The sequence below is a fragment of the Chiloscyllium plagiosum genome, unplaced genomic scaffold (genome assembly GCF_037043375.1).
Source record: "Chiloscyllium plagiosum isolate Xiang-an unplaced genomic scaffold, Cpla_swu_hap1 HiC_scaffold_13, whole genome shotgun sequence".
Classification (NCBI taxonomy): domain Eukaryota; kingdom Metazoa; phylum Chordata; class Chondrichthyes; order Orectolobiformes; family Hemiscylliidae; genus Chiloscyllium; species Chiloscyllium plagiosum.
The window spans coordinates 50,417,266-50,437,284 of record NW_028270151.1 but is presented as its reverse complement, the minus strand read 5'-3'; the positions used below and the strand labels follow the sequence as shown (position 1 = coordinate 50,437,284).

The 20,019-nt window shown below is 38.3% G+C and overlaps 1 protein-coding gene across 10 annotated transcripts in view; it reads left to right on the top strand.

Moving 5' to 3' along the window:
- The window catches only part of naaladl2 (N-acetylated alpha-linked acidic dipeptidase like 2), a 1,006,049-nt gene that overhangs the window by 536,604 nt on the left and 449,426 nt on the right, over window positions 1-20,019 (top strand). For all 10 annotated transcript variants that reach the window (XM_087993578.1, XM_043702223.2, XM_087993582.1 and 7 more), the window contains 2 exons: window positions 3,876-3,995; window positions 14,096-14,246. In XM_087993578.1, coding sequence (XP_087849704.1) covers window positions 3,876-3,995; window positions 14,096-14,246 — 271 coding nt within the window. The remainder of the gene's footprint in view (window positions 1-3,875; window positions 3,996-14,095; window positions 14,247-20,019) is intronic.

The following is a 20,019-nucleotide window of genomic DNA, read 5'->3' as shown; positions in this document are numbered from 1 at the left end:
CCTCCCAGGAGCCGAAAACCTACGCCATGTTCTTCACAACCTGCAACACATTATCATTGAGGATAAGAACGTTGCCAAGACTTTCCCCACACCTCTACTTCTCGCCTTTAAACAGTCCCCAAACTTCAAATAGATCATTGTTCACAGCAAACTGCCCAGCTTTCAGGACAACACCATACAACCTTGTCACGGTAAACACTGCAAGACGTGTCAGAGTGTCAACACGGATACCACCATTACACGTGGGGACTCCTCACACCATGTACGTGACAGGTACTCATGTGACTCAGCCAACATTGTCTACCTCATACGCTGCAGGCAAGATTACCTGAGGCATAGTACATTGGCGAGACCAAGCAAAGGCTACAGGAATGGATGAATGGACACCTCACAACAACCAACAGAGAGAAGTGTTCCCTCTCAGTCAGAGAACACTTCAGCAGTCCAGGACATTCGACCTCAGACCATTGGGTGACTGTCCTCCAAGGCGGACTTTGGGATAGGCAACAACAAAAAGTGGCAGAGCAGAGTCTTATAGCCAAGTTTGGTACCCATGAGGATGGCCTCAACTGGGGCCTTGGGTTCATGTCACACTACAGGTGACCTCATTGCACTATACACGCACACGCACACACACATTTGCGTACACGCATACTGATAGATGCACACACACAGGCCGTCCTACAAACACACTCCCCTACACACCCATACACTGATGCAGACCCTCTCTCATACACTCACACATACATTCCCACACTCATACACGCACTGTCTCACAGACTTATACCCCTTTACACTCATACACACACCCTCTCAAAGACACAACCCTCCCATATCTTACACTGCACAACTAGCTGATGAAGGAGCAGCGCTCCGAAAGCTAGTGCTTCCAAATAAACCTGTTGGACTATAACCTGGTGTTGTGTGATTTTTAACTTTGTACACCGCAGTCCAACACCAGCATCTCCAAATCATGTCTTTCATGCTAGCTCATCATAACATGGGATCTTGTGTGTCTAATGAGAGACCAGACAATTTCACAGTTTAGTATGTTACAAAACCACTTCTCAGACTACTGGACCCATTTAAGAATATGTTGATACAGCAAGGAGTTAAATAGGTGTGTGGAGTTAATTGAATAATTAGCTGACTGGGTTGATATAAAGGGGGAACAAATGTAACTGGTGTGTGAAAAAAGGCAAGACTGAATAGTTATTGAAAGAAACAGAGATTGGGTAATAGGTTCCTATCTTTGAGCCATTGGGCACGGATTTAGGTCCCATCTATTCTAGAGGTGTGATATTATATCTCTGAATAAGTTCATTAGAAAATATTGAAGACTGAGTAGTGAAGGCCTGTTGTGATGCAGTGGTAGTGTCCTTACATCGAATCCATGAGACATGGGTTCAAGTCCCACCTGCTCCAGAGATGTGTAATAACATCCCTGGACAGTCTCAGGAGCTACTTATTCTCCGTTTTTTTTCTAATGTGGCACAATCGTAATTTCTGTACCTCTGGACTAGCATGTCGGGGGTTCACATTCCATCCGTCATGGAGGTATGCTATGTCAAACAAGTTTTTTTATAAAAAGTTTCTGTTTAAGCAAATAAAAGGTGTCTTCACTTCTGTCTCACTAAATTAGTTTTAAAGCAGATTGAAATAATGTACGAAAGCGATAGCGTGGATCTTGTTTGTAAATCTGGTAGAAAGAAAGAAGCTCACAATCTACTCACTGAACAGATGGGTGTGCTGCTTCTGATTCAAAGCTGTTACCTGCCATAATTAAATTTCACATTATAACATTACCTTCCATTCATTTCTGTCGCAAAATATACAAAATGTGTTATCACTGTCATGTTGTTTGTTTCATGCATTTTGTTACTGAAAGTTTCTCCTTTATCAAATTTGTTTGAATCATTGGTATCCCAATCATAAGAACATAAGACGTAGGAGCAGGTGTAGATTCTTCGGTCCCTCAGGCTTATCTCTCCATCCTATATGATCAGGGTTGATCTGCCCTGCCCTCAATTTCACTTTAGTGCCAGCTCCTCATAGCCCTCAACTCCTTGATATTTCAAAAATCTATCTGCCTACTTCTCAAATACTTTGTGTTCTAGCCTCCACAACTCTCAGGGGTAAGGAATTCCAGACATTCAGCACCCTCTGACAAAAGAAATTCCTTTGCAAGTAAATGTGAAATGAACACCCCTTAATTCTGTACTGAGGTTCCCTAGTTTATCTCTTATCAATTGCCTCTAATGTCAGATTAGGGCTGAAAATGTGTTGCTGGAAAAGCGCAGCAGGTCAGGCAGCATCCAGGGAACAGGAGAATCGACATTTCGGGCATAAGCCCTTCTTCAGGAATCTAATGTCAGATTAGTCTTTCTCAAATCTTGGAAGATGTTGATTAAACCAACCAGTTTGCTTACCTCACAGCAATGATGTTGGGGGTTCTTTTATTAAATTTTCCAGTACTTATCTTGTTTCTGTCTGTATATGTTTGATGAGGTAGGATATAGGAGCTAATTTTCTTGTACCATTATAAGTGCAATCAGGTGCTAACAAGCATTGTAGTTTAATCAGGATTGTTGCTAGCTAGTTTTTTTATCTCATAGGTTTTTGTAAACAAGCAAATAAAGTACTGCGGATGCTGGAGTTCTAAAGTAAAATATCGTGTTTGAGAAGCTTAACAGATCTCTCAGAATCTGAGCAGAAAAAAGCAGTTATGTTTTGAATTAACAGTTAACTTCTCCAGTATTATCAACAGCTGAGATCATACCATAGCCAAAAGTTGAAAAAACACTTCACATGAGCATTGTCAAACAAAATTTTGGTTCTTTGGATGAAGAGGAGTTATATTGGACCCAGAACATAAACTTGTATTCTTTCCCCACACATGCCATCGGACCTGTTGAGTTTCTCCAGCATTTTCTGTTTTCATTTTTGTAAATGAAAGTGTGACTCAATTTCCTATCTGGGTTCATTGCTTAGGCTTGCAGCAGGCATTTGAAAAGCAGGATTTTCTTAGCTCTTTTAAGATCAAACTACTCAAACAACATTTCACCCATAGTGACCAGTCCTCTCATTAACGCTCATTTTTTAAACCTGGTTCTCATTTTATCTAGTCCTTCAAGTTCAAAGGTGATAAATCTGATGTCGAGGATGTTTCTGTGCACTGAACTTACATATAAGTAGGAACTGTAATAAATGAAATTGCAAGATAATGAATTTCTCACAATTAGAATTGTGGTATAAGGTGAAAATAGGACTTTTGAAATATTTGTATTGAAACGGAAATTGGAAATAAACAAGATTTGGCTGTATTAGCACTGCTGAGTAATAACAATGTTAAAAATCACACAACACCAGGTTATAGTCCAACAGGTTTAATTGGAAGCACACTAGCTGTTGGAGCGACACTCCTTCATCAGGTGACAATCACCTGATGAAGGAGTGTCGCTCTGAAAGCTAGTGCTTCCAATTAAACCTGTTGGACTATAACCTGGTGTTGTGTGATTTTTAACTTTGTACACCCCAGTCCAACACCGGCATCTCCGAATCATGAGTAATAACAATGTTATACATACAGCTTCTTTCATGAATTGATAGAACATTTCTCACCCTTTACTTCTTTTTCTATACTATGACATATTTAACTTTTTGATGTTTAAACTAATTGGATTACATAGATCTTTTTTCTAGCTGATATTGGAAACACTCCTTAGGAATTTTTCACAACTTGTAAAGATTAATATTAAACTAATACCAGCACCTATTTTTGACAGTATTTTATGCCAGTATAACAATTAACCAGTTAAACTATCATATGCAACAGCAGGAACTATTTAATGAATATTGAAAATGTTCATTTTCAGGCAGAGATCATTGATGTACAATATGGAACAATTGATGATCTGCTCCAACTTCAATCAAGCACCGATGTTACCAAAAAAATTGCACTAATTAAACTTGGAAAGGCACCTTTATTATACAAGGTAAGATGTGAAAAATCCTGAATTTAGTTTTACATTCAGACAATATGCTAATTGTTTTTAATTGTGGTGCAAAGTGGCAAGTAACCGGATTAATTACCATTGAAAATATAAACATGAAAGACAAAGTGGATAAAGAATTATTGTCAAATAAATGCTATTTTAGATTATAAAATAACATATACCTTTATATACATTTACATTTTATACTCATCACTAACTTAGCTCTCATTGCATAAAAGCCATCCATTAATACAACCTTTACTTTCATAGATTTATTCATATTAGGGAATATTTGAGTGAAAACCTGTGTTGTCATTCAGATGGCCTGATTAACCCAACAGGTACAAAATTGCTAGAAGTATACATTAAACACTACATGTGTGCCATTATAAAGACTCAAGAAATTAAATTCAATAAATTTAACATCACGTGTTCTTGACAGATTCCTTGATAAATTCTGGAGTTGGAAAACATATAGTCAAAGTTACTAATTCAGATAAATCTATAAAACAGATAATCTGACATATCACTTCACAACAACAAAGGTAACAACTCTAGAACCACTCAGACAATTTTCTAATTGACTGTGATGCCTGTCTGATGATCAAAGTTAAAAATCACACAACACCAGATTATAGTCCATCAGGTGGAAGGAGTGTCGCTCCGAAAGCTAGTGTGCTTCCAATTAAACCTGTTAGACTATAACCTGGTGTTGTGTGATTTTTAATTTTGTACACCCCAGTCCAACACCGGCATCTCCAAATCATGTCTGATGATCCTACATGCTACATCTGAGTGTTGGTAAAGCAATCATGACGCTATTGCCCTTTGCCACACCATTGACTTCAACAGAGAACTAAAGAAGAGGAAAGATTCCTTGGGTCAAGGCTTACTCATTTTCTATGAGTCGATGACAGTAAGCATGAAAAAGGATTGATAATCTCAAATTAAAGAGTCTGCCACTAAGAATGAGATAAGGAGGAATTTCTTCACACAAAGGGTGATGAATCCCCAGAGAGCTGTGGCAGCTTAATCTTTGAGCACATTCAGGACAGAAATCAAATTTGTAAAGATTAATGACATCAAGTGCTATGAAAATAGTGCATGAAAGATGCCCTGAAATAGATGATTGGCTATGATCTAATTGAATTGAATGGGGCAACAGGCTTGACAAATGGATGGTCTACTTCTTATATTGTTCTCAGGTGATATTTGGAGTGCTCAAAGCATATTTGTTCCTTGTGCTTGAATGGTTTGAATGTGCACTACTGTGCCATGATAAATTGGAAAAGTTGTAATTGCAGTTTTGTAAGGTTGTTTTTGAGGGTAAAAGGGTTAAATCTTTATTTCTGATATTTGTAATGAGACCATTTGAAATAGTTCTGTGGTTTTCTTTGCTTTTGTGTGCAATAGACTTTGATGTTTAAAGTCCATTGGCAGTCTCTTATGAATATGTTCAATGATTGACCACTACAGAAAGCAAATAACAACATTAAAACTTATGGTCAATCAAACCAGATTTAGATTCTGACTTCTTCAGTATTCCCACTCGCTGGAATCGTACCAGAGTTTGCAGACCATCATCAAACAACTTTTGACTGAGCCATATAAGGAAATAATAGCGTGGATGACCAAAGTATGAGAAAAAAAGGTTTTAAGGAACATTTTAAAGTAGGAAAGATAGATGGATTGGATGGAGAAGTTTGAAAAAAAAATTCTAGATTTTAAGGCTTCAGCATTTAAAATAGGTGTCAATGGAGGGGCAATTAAGATAGAGAATATGCAAGAGCTCAGAATGGGAGAATAGATATTAGTGGAGAATATAGAGATGTGGAAGAGTAAGGTTTATGGAGTGATTGTGAAACATGAAAAAAGCTGCACCATTGCTTATTCAGGAACCACTGGAGGTCAGTAAGATCAGGGATGATAGGTGAAGGAAATTTGATGGACATTAGCGCACAAGAAGCAGAATTTGAATGATCTCAAATTTATGAGAGTGCGAAGCTGAAAAAGAATGTGTTACAATAGAAGTATCAAATGCATGGATGAGCGTTTAGTTGCACATAAGCTGAGGTGGGGCAATGTCAGAGGATGTTACAGGATGCAAATGGATGATTTTCGTTATGGGGTTGACATGTGGATGGGTGATCACCTCATATGAGTGAAAGTTATTTTGCACAGTTCAGGTAGTTGTTAGAGAAAGGAATTGATTTGGTGGTTTTCGAATGAAGTTTGTGGTAAGAATCGAAAAAGACAGCAGAATGACCTTGAATTACTAATTCTGAAATTACAGAGTGCTCATAAATTGGATGTTAATTTACAGTAGGACATTATTGTGTCCAGATATAATGAATGAGCTGGCTGCAATGTTTCAGTCTTGCTTTGACCCCAATCTTCAACCAGTAACGAGCATTTTGTGAGTTCAGTGCCAGCTCATAAAACAACAGTTGAGCAGTTGAGGCAGCTAGGTCACCTACCTTTTTCACCTCGGTATGATTAAGTTAGATTTAAATGAGGTACAGTAACTCCAAATGCTTGTCTAGGCATTGAAAACACTCATAAGTTCACAAAAATTAGTACTAAATCTGATAATCATGTGCCATAAATTATGGCTAGTACAAGAAATGGAAAGAACCAAATAAGTAAAATTGAAGTATTATGTCTGCACACTGACTTCAAATCAACTGGAAATGCGTGTTACTGATGAAGTGTTGAAAGTACCGATAGTTGGACCAATCAGGGCACTGCAGGAAAAGAGACATTTTAATTCAAATGTTCATTACTTTGTTCTACAACTATGGTAAACTTCCAGGAAGTATTTGATATATGCAAATATCTTAATGTACTTCTAGAACAACACACTGTGCACTGTAGGTAACAATATGGGTTTTTATGCCATATGAGGTGATATCATCAAGGCGAGGAGAAACTGAGGACTGCAGATGCTGGAGATCAGAGTCGAGAGTGTGGTGCTGGAAAAGCACAGTTGCTCAGGCAGCATCCAAGGAGCAGGATAATCGACGTTTTGGGCATAAACCCTTCATCAAGGCCACTGATTTACTGTTGCTGAAGGGAGGCAATAGGCTAGTGGTGTTATGCTGGACTATTAATCCAGAGACGCAAGTAATTTTCAAATCCTGACACGGCAGATGGTGGAATTTGAATTCAATGAAAATGTGGAATTAAGGGTCTATGGATCTATTGTCGATTGTCAAAAAAAACCTATCTGATGTCCTTTAGGGAAGGAAACAGCCATCCTTATCTGGTCTGGCCTACATGTGACTCCAGATCCACGGCAACATGGTTGACTCTTAACTATCATCTGGGTAATTAGGGATAGGTCAGGAATGCTGGCCTAGCCAGAGATTCCGTCAACCCATGAATGAATAAAAAAAATCAACAAATTCCATTTTTATTATTAGCTCCAGGATTATTACGTAAAGCACCAAGATATCATGGAGAGATGTGCCTCTTCTAATTAGAGAGCTTATTTTTAACCAGGACCGAAATGGGTTAAATATCTTTGTTGGATGGTTTGCCCTTGCTGTTGGGGAGGATTTAAATTGATTTGACAAGGGCATGGGGCACAGAGAACATGTAAAGTCAGCAGCAAGGTCCAATTAGATGTAGATGGACTATTAGGACACTTCAGTAGGCAGAGAAGATTTGGGCAGGATAAGGAACATTGAAAGTGTAAAAAGCTAAATTGTATCCATTTTAATGCAAGGAGCCTGACCAGTAAGGTGGATGAGCTCAGAATATTGATCAGCGTGTTGGAATCTGATATTGTTGCAATTGCTGAGACATGTTTGAAGGAAGGACAGGACTGGCAGCTCAACATTCCAGGGTATTGAAGTTTCAGGTACGATATGACAGGTGGGTGGTGCTAAGTAAGAGAGGTGGAGGTTTTGCAGTACTGATAAAGGAAACCATTGCTGCAATCATAAGGGTCTTCAAACAATGCCATCTGGTAGAGCTTATAAATTAAAAAAAGGAGTGATAATGTTGCTGGCTTTATACTACGGGCCTCCTAACAATCAGAAGGAGAAAGAAGAGCAAATCACAGAAAGGTGTGAGCGAAACATGGTTAGAGTTGTAGAGGAATTCAGCTTTGCTAACATTGATAACATTAACAGCTCGGATCACATTGGTATGAAAGGATTAAATTGGGCTGAATTTTTCAATTGCTTCCAGGAAATCTTTTGGTGCCAATATGTAGATAGGTAGATATAAGTATTATGTTATTATGAGAGGCATGGATTAAAGTGGATAGTTGGAGTCTTTTTCCCAAGTTGGAAATGTCAAATATTAAGTGTCACAGGTTTAAGGTTGGGGGGGTAGGGGGTAAGATTCAAAAATGTATGAGTCAAACCGATGTGTTTTTAAAGAGAGGGCCATAGATGCTTGGAATGCACTGGCAGGGGAGGTGGTAGAAGTATGTATGACAGCAATGTTTAAGAGGCATTTATACAGATACATGAACAGGCAGCAAATAGAGGGAAACAGACAATGTGCAGGCAGCTGACATTAGTTTAAAATGGCATCATGGTCAGTGCAGACATGATGGGCCCAAAGATTCCTGTGCTATACTGTTCTGTGTTCAGTGGCTATAGACCTCTGCATGGCTTGGAGCTGTACGCAGGGTGGGATGTCACTGTCCCAGGAAGCGATGCACTGTAAAACCCACTTCCACTGTACTCTCTCATTGCTGGCAGTGGGGAAGGAGAGGTGACTCATATTACATCCTCCCCTACACACTGTAACCAAAAAAAAGGGAAAATCCCAACCATTGGACATTAGGTGGTTTAACATCCCAATCCTACTAAAATAATTTCTCATCAGCTGACCAGTAACAATACTACAAGTAGATATAATGGGACGAGAACCCAACAGCAGCTCAACAGCTGCAAGGCATGCTTAAAATAGCAGGGGCTCCCTCAAGCTGCCAAGACAGAGTTATCTCCTGGCTTTCCAGACTGTTGCCCTGAGAAAATCCTGCCTCTTATTTAACTGTGAGTGATGCAATGAAAGATTTCTTGGAGAAAGATACTAACTTTATAAACACAGAAGTGAACAAAGATTCCCCGTGGTGGATGCTCATGGTAACACTTCAAAAGACATTCTTTTATCAGAGCAAGGTCATTATACTATGTAATAAAAGTACAACTGTACATCCAGCTAAAACATCCACTATCTCCTTCTTATTAATCTTAAAGGGTTCTCGTACTTCACCATCCCAACTGAAATCCCTGGCTGCAATGTATTTATCCTCTGTGAATATGGATAAGAAGTACTAATTTAAGACCTCATCCACGTCCATTGGCTCCATACACAGGTTGCTCCTTTGGTCTGGAAGAGTGGACATATGCTTCCTTCTTTTTCTTTATCAAACTCTCAATATCCCTTGATATCTAACGTTCCCTGGACTTGCTGCCCTCTTCCTTCACCTTAGAAGAACATGCTGGCCCTGAATTCTCACAATCCTATTTTTAAAAGACTCCCACTTTTCAAACGTAGACTTACCTGCAAATATCTGCTCTCATTTTTGCCAGATCCTGTCTAATGATATTGAAAATCGGCCTTCCCCTAATTTAGGCACTTAATTTCTGTACGATCCTTATCCACTTCCATGATGACTTTGAAACTTGGTTGATATCCCAAAAATGCTCGCTTACTGAAACTTTAACCACTTGACAGACTTCAATCCCTAGGACTAGGGCCAGCACTACCTATCTACATATTGGCACCAAAAGATTTCCTGGAAGCACCTTTGTCATTATCCACAACTCCACCAATTTTCATATTGTCTGCAAACTTACTCATCAGACCACCTGCATTTTCATCCAAGTTATTGATATAATTTACAAACAACAGAGATCCCAGCCCTGATCCTTGTGGAACACCACTGGTCACAGAGCTCAGTCAAAAAACTACCCTCTGCCTTCAATGACAAAGCCAATTCTGTATTCAACCTACTAATTCACTGTGGATCCCATATAACTTAATCTTCTGGACCAGCCTACCATAAGTGACTTTATCAAATGTTTGACTGTGAGCAGCTATGCCACTTTGAAGACTGAGACAGTTGGGTACACAGCAACATGCAAGGTTTAGAGCAGTAGGCGAGGGAAGTGGTGATATGGTGAGAGAGAATCCTAGGATGGAGAGTCATGGGGAGAGGAAGGGTAAAGAAGCTTAGAGGCAAGGGTTGGGTGATTCAATTCGTAGACCCTTCCCACACATCGTCCCAGAAACACTTTCACACCTGCCAGGAACACAATCTATCTGGCTAGTGATGTCATGGGGCTGTTAAATGTGGCTGTTAATTGTCCACTTAAGGGCCTTAATTGCAAAGGTAAACCCATATTGATTTGTGACATGCCAGGAAGTAACAATTACATCCCTGGTGCCAACCTGCCCAGTCAGTTTTCTTTCCCACCAGCTTCCCCATTATTTTTCAGGAGAAAATCCCAACTATAATGTATCTTTCTGCTAGGCGAAAATGAGTACTGCAGATGCTGGAGATCACAGTGAAAATTAGAGTGGTGCTGGAAAAGCGCAGCAGGTCAGGCAGCATACGTGAGGCAGGAAAATCAACGTTTCAGGCAAAAGCCCTTAATCAGGAATGATCAGGAAGGGCTTTTGCCCGAAACGTTGATTTTTCTGCTCCTCTGTATCATTCTGCTGCCTGGAACACCACAGTTATTGTTAACACAGCTACAGGTCAGTCAGAACTTAATGGTTGTGTGTTGAGAGAGATATTGAAGTTGGGAATTGTAACTTTCAGGTTGCAAATAATTGTTCATGATTAAGTAATTTATTTTCTTTGAAGTAGAAGAATAACTCCTATCTATGTAAATGTTGTTCTGTTAAATGTAGATCCGTGCTGTATGATGCTGTGCTGTTGTAGAGTCCCTTCATCTAATTATGTTCCAGAGATTGATGACCTCCAGTCTGTCTATGAAGTCAATCAGATTCCGTAATTGTGTACTGTAAATAAGTCAGATTATAGAAAACCATCTGCAAGATCACTTCTAATGTTTGTGCTTAAGTAACTCAGTCACTGTCTGCCACAAAGTAATTGCCTGATATAGAACCACCACAACAGATTTTTCATACACTGCACTTTGCACTTCTGCGTTTTGAGTAAATTGAATATAGAATTAAAAGCACATTTTAAGACTTACACAGAACTTACCTGAGTATTTTCAAGTTGCTTCAACAACCAGCTCCTTTGCACATGGAGGAACATTGAAAGACAATGTAAAATAGGGGGTATAGTGAGGTGCAGGAGCAGAGGGATCTGGGTACGTAGTGTACAGATCATTGAAAGTGGTAGGACAGGTGGAGAGAGCAATACATAAATATACAATGTGTTTGGTTTTATTATTAGGGACATAGAATACAAGAGCAGGGAGTTGATGGTGAACTTGTACAAGATACTTGTTAGACCTCAGCTGAAGTATTGTGTACAGTTGTTGGTGCTACCTTTATAGGAAAGATGTAAATGCATTCAAGAGGTAATGGTAGATGGGACAGTATAGAGGAGAACTGCCCTATTTCCTCAGCAATGTCAGAGGAGACCATGACACTAAATTACAGGTGAGGCAACAACTGTAACCATTGAATGTCTTGCCAAACCGTATGCCCTCCACTGTTTGCCATTTCTATATAGTGCTCCCTTTGTAGCTTTGCATGAGTTGCAGGCAGCCAGCTCACCCTTGTCTGTTTGCTGCTGAAATGCACATGCCAGTCATCTTAATTGTGGAGGGGCCTGGTGATACAATAACATGGATTTGCTCAGTCACATTTCCTCTCCCATTCCTGTGGATTCAAGTTAGCCGCTCAACCCACCCTTCAGCCAAATCCTCTTCCATGAAAACTGATGATCATATCTGCTCCTCAACCCTTCTGAAGGCAGGTTTGGACATCAAGAACAGTCCTGGCCTTTGGTTCTTAATGTGGGAATGAAAATTAGGCCCCTCATCTTTAATTAACTGTGATAAAACATTATTATCTTAAACATTAAGTTGTTTGTTTTTTTCAGACCTATTGAATACTTCTAACATTTTCTGCTTTTATTTCACACAACATCCATAGAATTTAGCTTTTCTAATTAAAGCTCAAACCACCTGTCCTGTTCCCTCATGAGTATTCAGTTTTATTGTAAATCTTTGTATTTTGCTTTCAGCTTCCTCTGTATATTGACTATGAAGTTGGTATTTATTTCAAAATTGGCTTAACTGATTGAGATGTCTTTCTGTTCGCATTGTATCCAAGCATACCGTCCCCCTTTTGACATTTTAGCTTGAGAATTAATGTGCTAGTTGTCTTCCCTCTCCACCAAATCTTGTTTCTGGAAGATTTATTTGATCCTAGGATTAAAATGGTAAAAATCCCATGTAATGAATGGATTTCAGTAATACCAACATTTGCTTCCTTTAATCCTAGCATATAAGTGGATTTTATGTAAAATAAATCTTTTAGTTAACTCAATCTGTTTTTTGCTTTCATTTCACTATGCATAGAATTTATTATGGGAAGTTCAAGAAAATATATATTCTGAATGTAGCCATTTTACAGATCACTATTGACTTATAATTTTAACCAGTGCCATGACTGTATAAAACAGAGAAAACAACTGCACATGGAGATGTGTTTTTAATTTGTATCAGGAAAGACAATTTAAATACATTTTCTGGACTATAATTATATTTTTTCATAGTGTGTCAATTTAGATCAGAATAAGATCTTAGCCCTGTTAGCTTGAAAGTTTATTTGTAATAAAACTTGTGAATCGTGTTAACCATTCTAATCCAACAATCTCATTTGCAAATATTTTTGTGAAGTGATACAATGTTCAGACCTGGCATTGTAACAAGTGTAATTTGCTGGGATGTTAGCATCGTTGCCATGAATAAAACAGATATATAAAAGGTAACAAATGTTTTAAGTGCTCCATATGTCAGTATAATAAGGACAGCATGTGCAGCTGTCATAGCTGAGAGCCAAATCATAGGTTCAACATACACTGCATTCTTGCGTATGTAACTTTTTTTCAATTGGCAAGTGAAGCATATTTTAATGGAAATGGACTAGACTTAGCAAATAATTTCAGATATATTTCATGACTAATTCATCACTAAGTTTTTTAAGCACATCTCTCAACCTATTAAATATAAATCCTTCTGGACTGAAATCAGGAAATAAATAGACAGTGGGATTGTTCTTTGGTCAATGGTTGTGTGTTTTCAGAATTTTAATTATTTTCAAATAGCCGGACATTAGAAATTCCCTTGGAGTGAGTGAAATGACCTACATTAGTAGAACATATAATTTAGGGTGTAGGTTTGCTCGCTCAAAGAAGTTTCAGAAATGACAGCCAGACTACTAAGACCCCTCGGAATCCTAGTGGCACACAAACCCACCAACACTCTCAAACAAAAACTAACAAACTTAAAAGACCCAGTACAACCCATGGACAAAACCTACGTCATCTACAAAATTCCATGCAAGGACTGCCAGAAACACTATGTAGGACAAACAGGAAGCCACCAGGATACACGAACACCAGCTAGCCAAAAAAAGACACTACCCTCTCTCCCTTGTAGCCCTACACATGGAGGAAAAAAAAACGCCATTTTGACTGGGACAGGCTAAGCAAAGACATGCCAGAGAATTCTAGCACTCCAACCACAACGCCATAAACAAACACATAGATCTAGGTACCATCTATCAACCCCTCAGAAAACGAACAGGACATGACATCACCACAAACCCCAGGAACCCTATCCAGGACAAACATATCAATAGAAAGCAGGAGACAACAGCTTCGCTTCACTTGGAGGTCACCAATGATGATGTTACCTAGCCAGGTAATGAAACATCTGGATATCAAACCTACAGCTCAGCGAGCAAACCTACACCCTAAACCTCAACCTGAACTACAAACCTTGCAGAACATATAATTATCTGGATTGCAAATTGGGTTTCCAGTAGTACAGGCCAGCCAACATTTTGAATTAACGTTTAACTCAACTAAACTAACTGAAATATTTTGCATCTGTAACTCTTTAAACAAATTGTGCTTTGTTGTTCAGTTATCTTTATTATTGGAGGCTGGTTTTGGAGGAGCTTTGGTCTATATTGACCCTTGTGATTCGCCCCCAAGGGAGAAACTTGGGGAGAAGACATTTTGGATTTCTTTGAATCCTGGAGGAGACCCATCTACACCAGGATATCCTAGTATTGGTAAGTCAAAAATAGTCCCCTGTTGTTACTTAAAGCAATGATTCTGAAAGAGTTATTCTTGGAGCTTGCATTAAGTTCCATCGAGTCTGATGATGCCATGTTTGGGTGGTATTAAGGAAGAACATTGTCAGATCTTTAGGAATAAATATCGAAATTCACAGGTCTCATTGTTTTCTTCATAACAATGTTTATTTTACTAAAGTAACTTGTATCTGATTGCCAGTGAGCCTCTTAAGGCTGTAGTCAGATTTCCTCTTCAATTGTTAACCAAACAGGCCCTTATATCCAATAAAAGAAAGTAGAATGGTGGCAGCATCCTTCTCCCCACAAATACCACACCAAATATTTATTATTGACAAGTTAAGAAAATGGTTCAGTTAATGCTTAAGTTTTGCAATTTTGCATTAAAATATCCCATGAAAATGATAGTATATGAAAATTATTTGGAGAAGGGAATTACCAGTGATTTATACATTTTGTTCAAAGAATCGAACAGATATCCTACAGTGTAGAAGCAGCCCCTGCGACCCATTGGATCCATACTGCCCCTCCGAAGAGCATCCCAACCAGACTCACCCCACTACCCTACCACCCTGCATTTCCCATTGGTGATCCACCTAGCCTGCATATCTACAGGTAATTCAGCATGGCATATATTTTGACTGTGGGAGGAAGCCAGAGCACCCTAAGGAAACCCATGCAGACGTGAACAAAAAACTCAAACTCCAATCAGTCACCTGAGGGTGGAATCGAACCTGGATGCTGGCACCATAAGGCAGCAGTGCTAACCACTGAGCCGCCATGGTTGGTAATCATTTTTGCTGTGTATCCTGTGTGAGGCGATATAGATTAGATTAGATTACTTACAGTGTGGAAACAGGCCCTTCGGCCCAACAAGTCCACACCGACCCGCCGAAGCGCAGCCCACCCAGACCCATTCCCCTACATTTACCACTTCACTTAACACTACGGGCAATTTGGCATGGCCAATTCACCTCGCCTGCACATTTTTGGATTGTGGGAGGAAACCGGAGCAACCGGAGGAAACCCACACAGACACAGGGAAAATGTGCAAACTCTACACAGAGAGTCACTTGAGGTGGGAATTGAACCCGGGTCTCTGGCACTGTGAGGCAGCAGTGCTAACCACTGTGCCACCGTGCTGCCCACGGGTGAAAACCCTTTCACCCGACTTTGGGTTGTGATAATACTAATGTCAGCTTTAGTACAGAAACCATGTTGAATCTTTGTCACAGGCCCATTTCCCTTACTGACTTTCTGAGTAACACTGTTAAATGTGAATTATTGCTAAATTATGTAGTTTTGTGCTATGCACATATAAATGGAATGGACCCTCTAACCTGTTTAAGTTAGAATGCTTACTTAACTAGTCTAGCACATAGAACATAGAATAATACAGCACAGAACAGGCCCTTTGACCCACGATGTTGTGCCGAACATTTGTCCTAGTCTCTGTTGCTTTTGAATCATATTTCTAGTTGTGGAAGAACAGCACTGTGTGCTCTTCAATAATTGTATTGCAGATTTTATTCTTTTGAATCATCGACTTTCTCCATACATACAATGTGGAATATAAATCTAGTGAAAATATAAAGGACCTCCAGATCTGATGGAAAGTGACCTTAAATCATATAGTCTATAAAGTATCCTAACATGTCTAATATTTCTACTTTCATTTCTATAATTTGTAGAGCTCCAAGGTCTCCATTGGAATGTAATTGAAATACATAAATTAAGAGTCTTACTGTTTTTTTTTGTTTATTTTTGAGAAAAATGCCTTTTAAATTATGCCACCCTCCTTGATTTATTTCAAGGTACTTGATAGCATTTGATTTTAAGTAGACATTGGTGTCTGACTCATCTAATTAAATTTCCATATATATTGTCCTCAGAGTCCACAAAAATAAATGCTTTGGACAAACAGAAGCAGTCCAGAATGTTCTGAAGTTGTAATTAGGGTGGATTTTCCAGGAATATTCTGAGCTTTCCTTGGGTTTGCCACCACCTTTATAGTAGAAAACAGTATTTACATGATTTGTGCTGAGTTCTGGGAGAAATGTCAAAGAATTGCCTGGCAATTATTGCAACTGAGTAATGAATGTTTACACTTCTATTTCTGTGATTATATATCTCTCCTATAATTTCAGTGAAACTATTTTCAAAGGAATGAAATATAATATTATACAACATAATAAAATATTGTTAGATTATGGTCAAAGTATTTCAAGGTAATACTTTGCTATTTGTGTTTTGCAGTGTATTTGGATAAATAAATAATGCTATAAAAGTATATTTTTGATGAACATCTTTCCATTAATGCCTATGGACCAAAACAAGCTCAATCCAGTGAACAGTATTAAATAGTTCTCTAGCAAAATGCAATTGAAAATCAATGCACACAATATTTTACTTTAAAAGAAATATTAAATGTTACAACACCTGGTGTCCTGAGCAATACAGTGACGATAAAATAATTTATCACAACTTGGAAGTAACACATCTTCACAGCTTCTCATAATTTGCGGGGTCTTGTTCATGGATATCAGCATTGGATGGCCAACAAAGTTTTGCAATAATCAAGTTTTTAAGTACGAGAGGCTTCAGCAACAGATACACCATCTGGGAGACATGGGCAATTACGCAGAAGGGGGAAAAGGTGATCATACTGATAGCAAGAAAGTATGTTTAGTGACTTGGCTTATGTTGATCAGAATAGCAAAATTGTTCACAGATTGATTCAGCTTGACAGATAAGTCAAATCTATTTTAAAAATTGTATACTGTGACCTAACCAATGTATGGTTTTTCATGCCCTATTTTGCAAAAGACGCCACCATGGAGAAAGAAAGAAAGAGATTTACAGGGATGATATGAGGGATAAGAGGTTTTATTTGTTCGGAGCAATGAGAGAATTTGGAGTTCTTTTTCTGAGAGTTGAAGACAAGTAAAGGGGATCTAGTAGAAATTTTAAATTATTAACCAGGTAACTGTGAAGAATTCACTTTCACTGGATGGTGAGTTGGTAACTAATGAGTAAAACCCCTGGTCATAGTTGAAAGAGAAAGATCAAGGTCATTGATAATGTGGAAGGTTGTTAGGGGATAGCATGTCCCAACAAAACCAGTAGCAGATCCAGAGTCCATTGTACTTTTTAAAGGAGAAATGAATACTTGAGGAAAAAAAACATAAAGGTATGGAGAAACAAAAGAATAGGACTTTGCAAATGTATGACTTTTGCTATCCAAAAAAACAAGGACAGCAAATAAACGAGAAGACTGCCATTTGAAAGATCCCCTCCAAGTCACTTACAATCCTGACTTGGATGTATATTGCCATTCCTTTACAGTCACTCAGTCAAAGTCCTGGAATTCCATCCCAAGAGTAACGTGGGTATCTCCAGCAAATGGACTGCAGAAGAACAAGGAGGCAACTTGCCACTGCCTTCTCAAGGGCAACTCGGAATGAGCAATAAAGGGTAGCTCAGTCAGCAGTCCCTACATTCAATGAATGAGTAAAGAAGAATGTAGATAATTCTGTCAGAATACAAATGTAGATACAAAAGGCCAAATTGTGCCCTGCTGTGTTACAAAGTTCTGTGGTTACATTATTCCCTGTTTCTAAATTTATAAAAGCATTCTGAGTACCCAGAGCTGTAGAAGTAAGTACTTATTCAACCATGAAATGCTCAGACATGCTAAAATCCTATGATGTATTCTCTACGGTGAAAATGTTTACTTCTACTAATTCCCGTCTTTGTTTTATGAGTATGATACTTTGAAATCCACCTGACTTAGAATTATTTCTGAAGTTATTTTAGTGCGTGTGTGATATGGTCATAACCTCAAATACATCCAAGTAGTTCCTTTCCTTTCAGCAAAATTATCTTTGTGAACAAAACAATAATGAGCTGTTTTGTCAATCATCTGAGTGAATATGTGAAGTATGAGTTTTTGCATATAATGTTACCTTTCATTACTTATATCTGTATTAATTTAGTGGCATTCAAAAGAGATGGTTTTGGTTTGTGGAAAGCTTCTATCATGAGATGGAGTGCTATTTTTGGAACAGTTAAGGTTATTCCTAAGAACATTAAGCAGTTCATTTTGAAATATGACTAATCACAGCTTCATTGGTGTAATATTTTAAGTAATCTAACTGTAATTACTTTGCTATTTTCTACTTTTAACACCGCTGTGTTAATCTACAATAGAGTGTGCTTCTTTTTTTCCATGTTGCAGGCATTTTATACTTATCCTTTCCTATATACTTGAAAGTTAGGCTTGGCTTGTGTTCAGACTTTGGTAGGCAACCCATCTATTGAATGGAGTCTGCAGGAAGGGCTGAATGATCTAATTCCTGCTCCTAATGTTCTTAAAGTGGGGCATAGTAATCATTTTCTCAGCTATTTTAAAAAGTACTCATAATCATTTGTTGCAACATGGGGTAAACCCTTCTGCTAATTTGATGCAGACCCACAGAAAAGCTCACCTTGCCACGTAATGTTAAAGTATGAGTGACCAAGAACTACAAAAGTTCCTTTATGTAAAGAAAAAGAATGAACAATTTATTCCTTAACTCCAAGAAACATAAGTGCATTAAACAACAACTATCAACATGGTAATCCTCCTTTGTATGATCAATTATCTACCCCCCACTCTACAACAATATAGTGATCTGATAAAACCCCCTGGTTAACTTTAGCAAAAAAAACAATCCTATTTCAAAACCAGCCAGTTGTCGATTTTCCTTGATATCTTGGTCTGTACTTTCCTGGGCCTTTTCTTTGGTCTTCTGCTTCATGAATTTCACATAGAAAGGTGCCTTTCAGAGAGAGGCTCTACAGGCCGTATTTTTTTCATTGGTGCTCTTTGCCACTCTCCCTCTAACTGTTCAAAATATCTGATTTTATACCCCAAAACATCAGATCACTTCATTGGTTTTATGTCATCCAAAATAGTAAAATTCAAATTCGATTGAATTTTGGTATCTGGAGCATAATTTAAACTGATTGGACAAATTTGAATTTGTTTTGTACCATGGCAACACAGTTCCAGCTCTTTGCTTCAACCAAATGTTACACTTTTAAATGTTGCAGCACATTCTGTGCCAGCCAGGAATTTCAGCTCCCTTGAAGGTACAGTGCACGTCTACACCTTCATAACACATTTAACATTGACCTTGAACCTGGAATATTAAAATTTTACTTTACAGCACTCAAACGGTGATCATTATGAGCTGGGGTGTAGGCAATTTTTGGATGGGGTAAACTCCTGAAAGGATGTTTTTTGAACTAACACAGAAGGTTGTGCAAACAGAATATGTGCTGGATCTAATTTGAACTTGAAATTTCACAACCTCTGCATTAGTTTGGCAAATGCAGAGTGAATTGCTGAAATCCCCAAACTTGCATCCTTTGACTGCAAGATATTAAAGATTATAAGGCAGAATCGAACTGCAATTAGCCTTGCATGTACTTACATTCATGTATATGCATATTTTACACATGCAAGTTTGTAAATAAATCTCAGAAGTCACAGCACACTGAAAGGATACTTGGGGTGCCACATGAAGTTGATTGAATACAGCTGCATCTACTCCATCCATGCCTGATTGATTATACATGTTCATGCTGTGATCACATAACTTTCAGTTGAAATGTTTATTTCTTTGTGGTTTTGTTTCTTCATTTGAAACATTATAACTATTTTGACAAAGTAATGACATTACCTAGTGTTTTGATATTTTAAATGTTT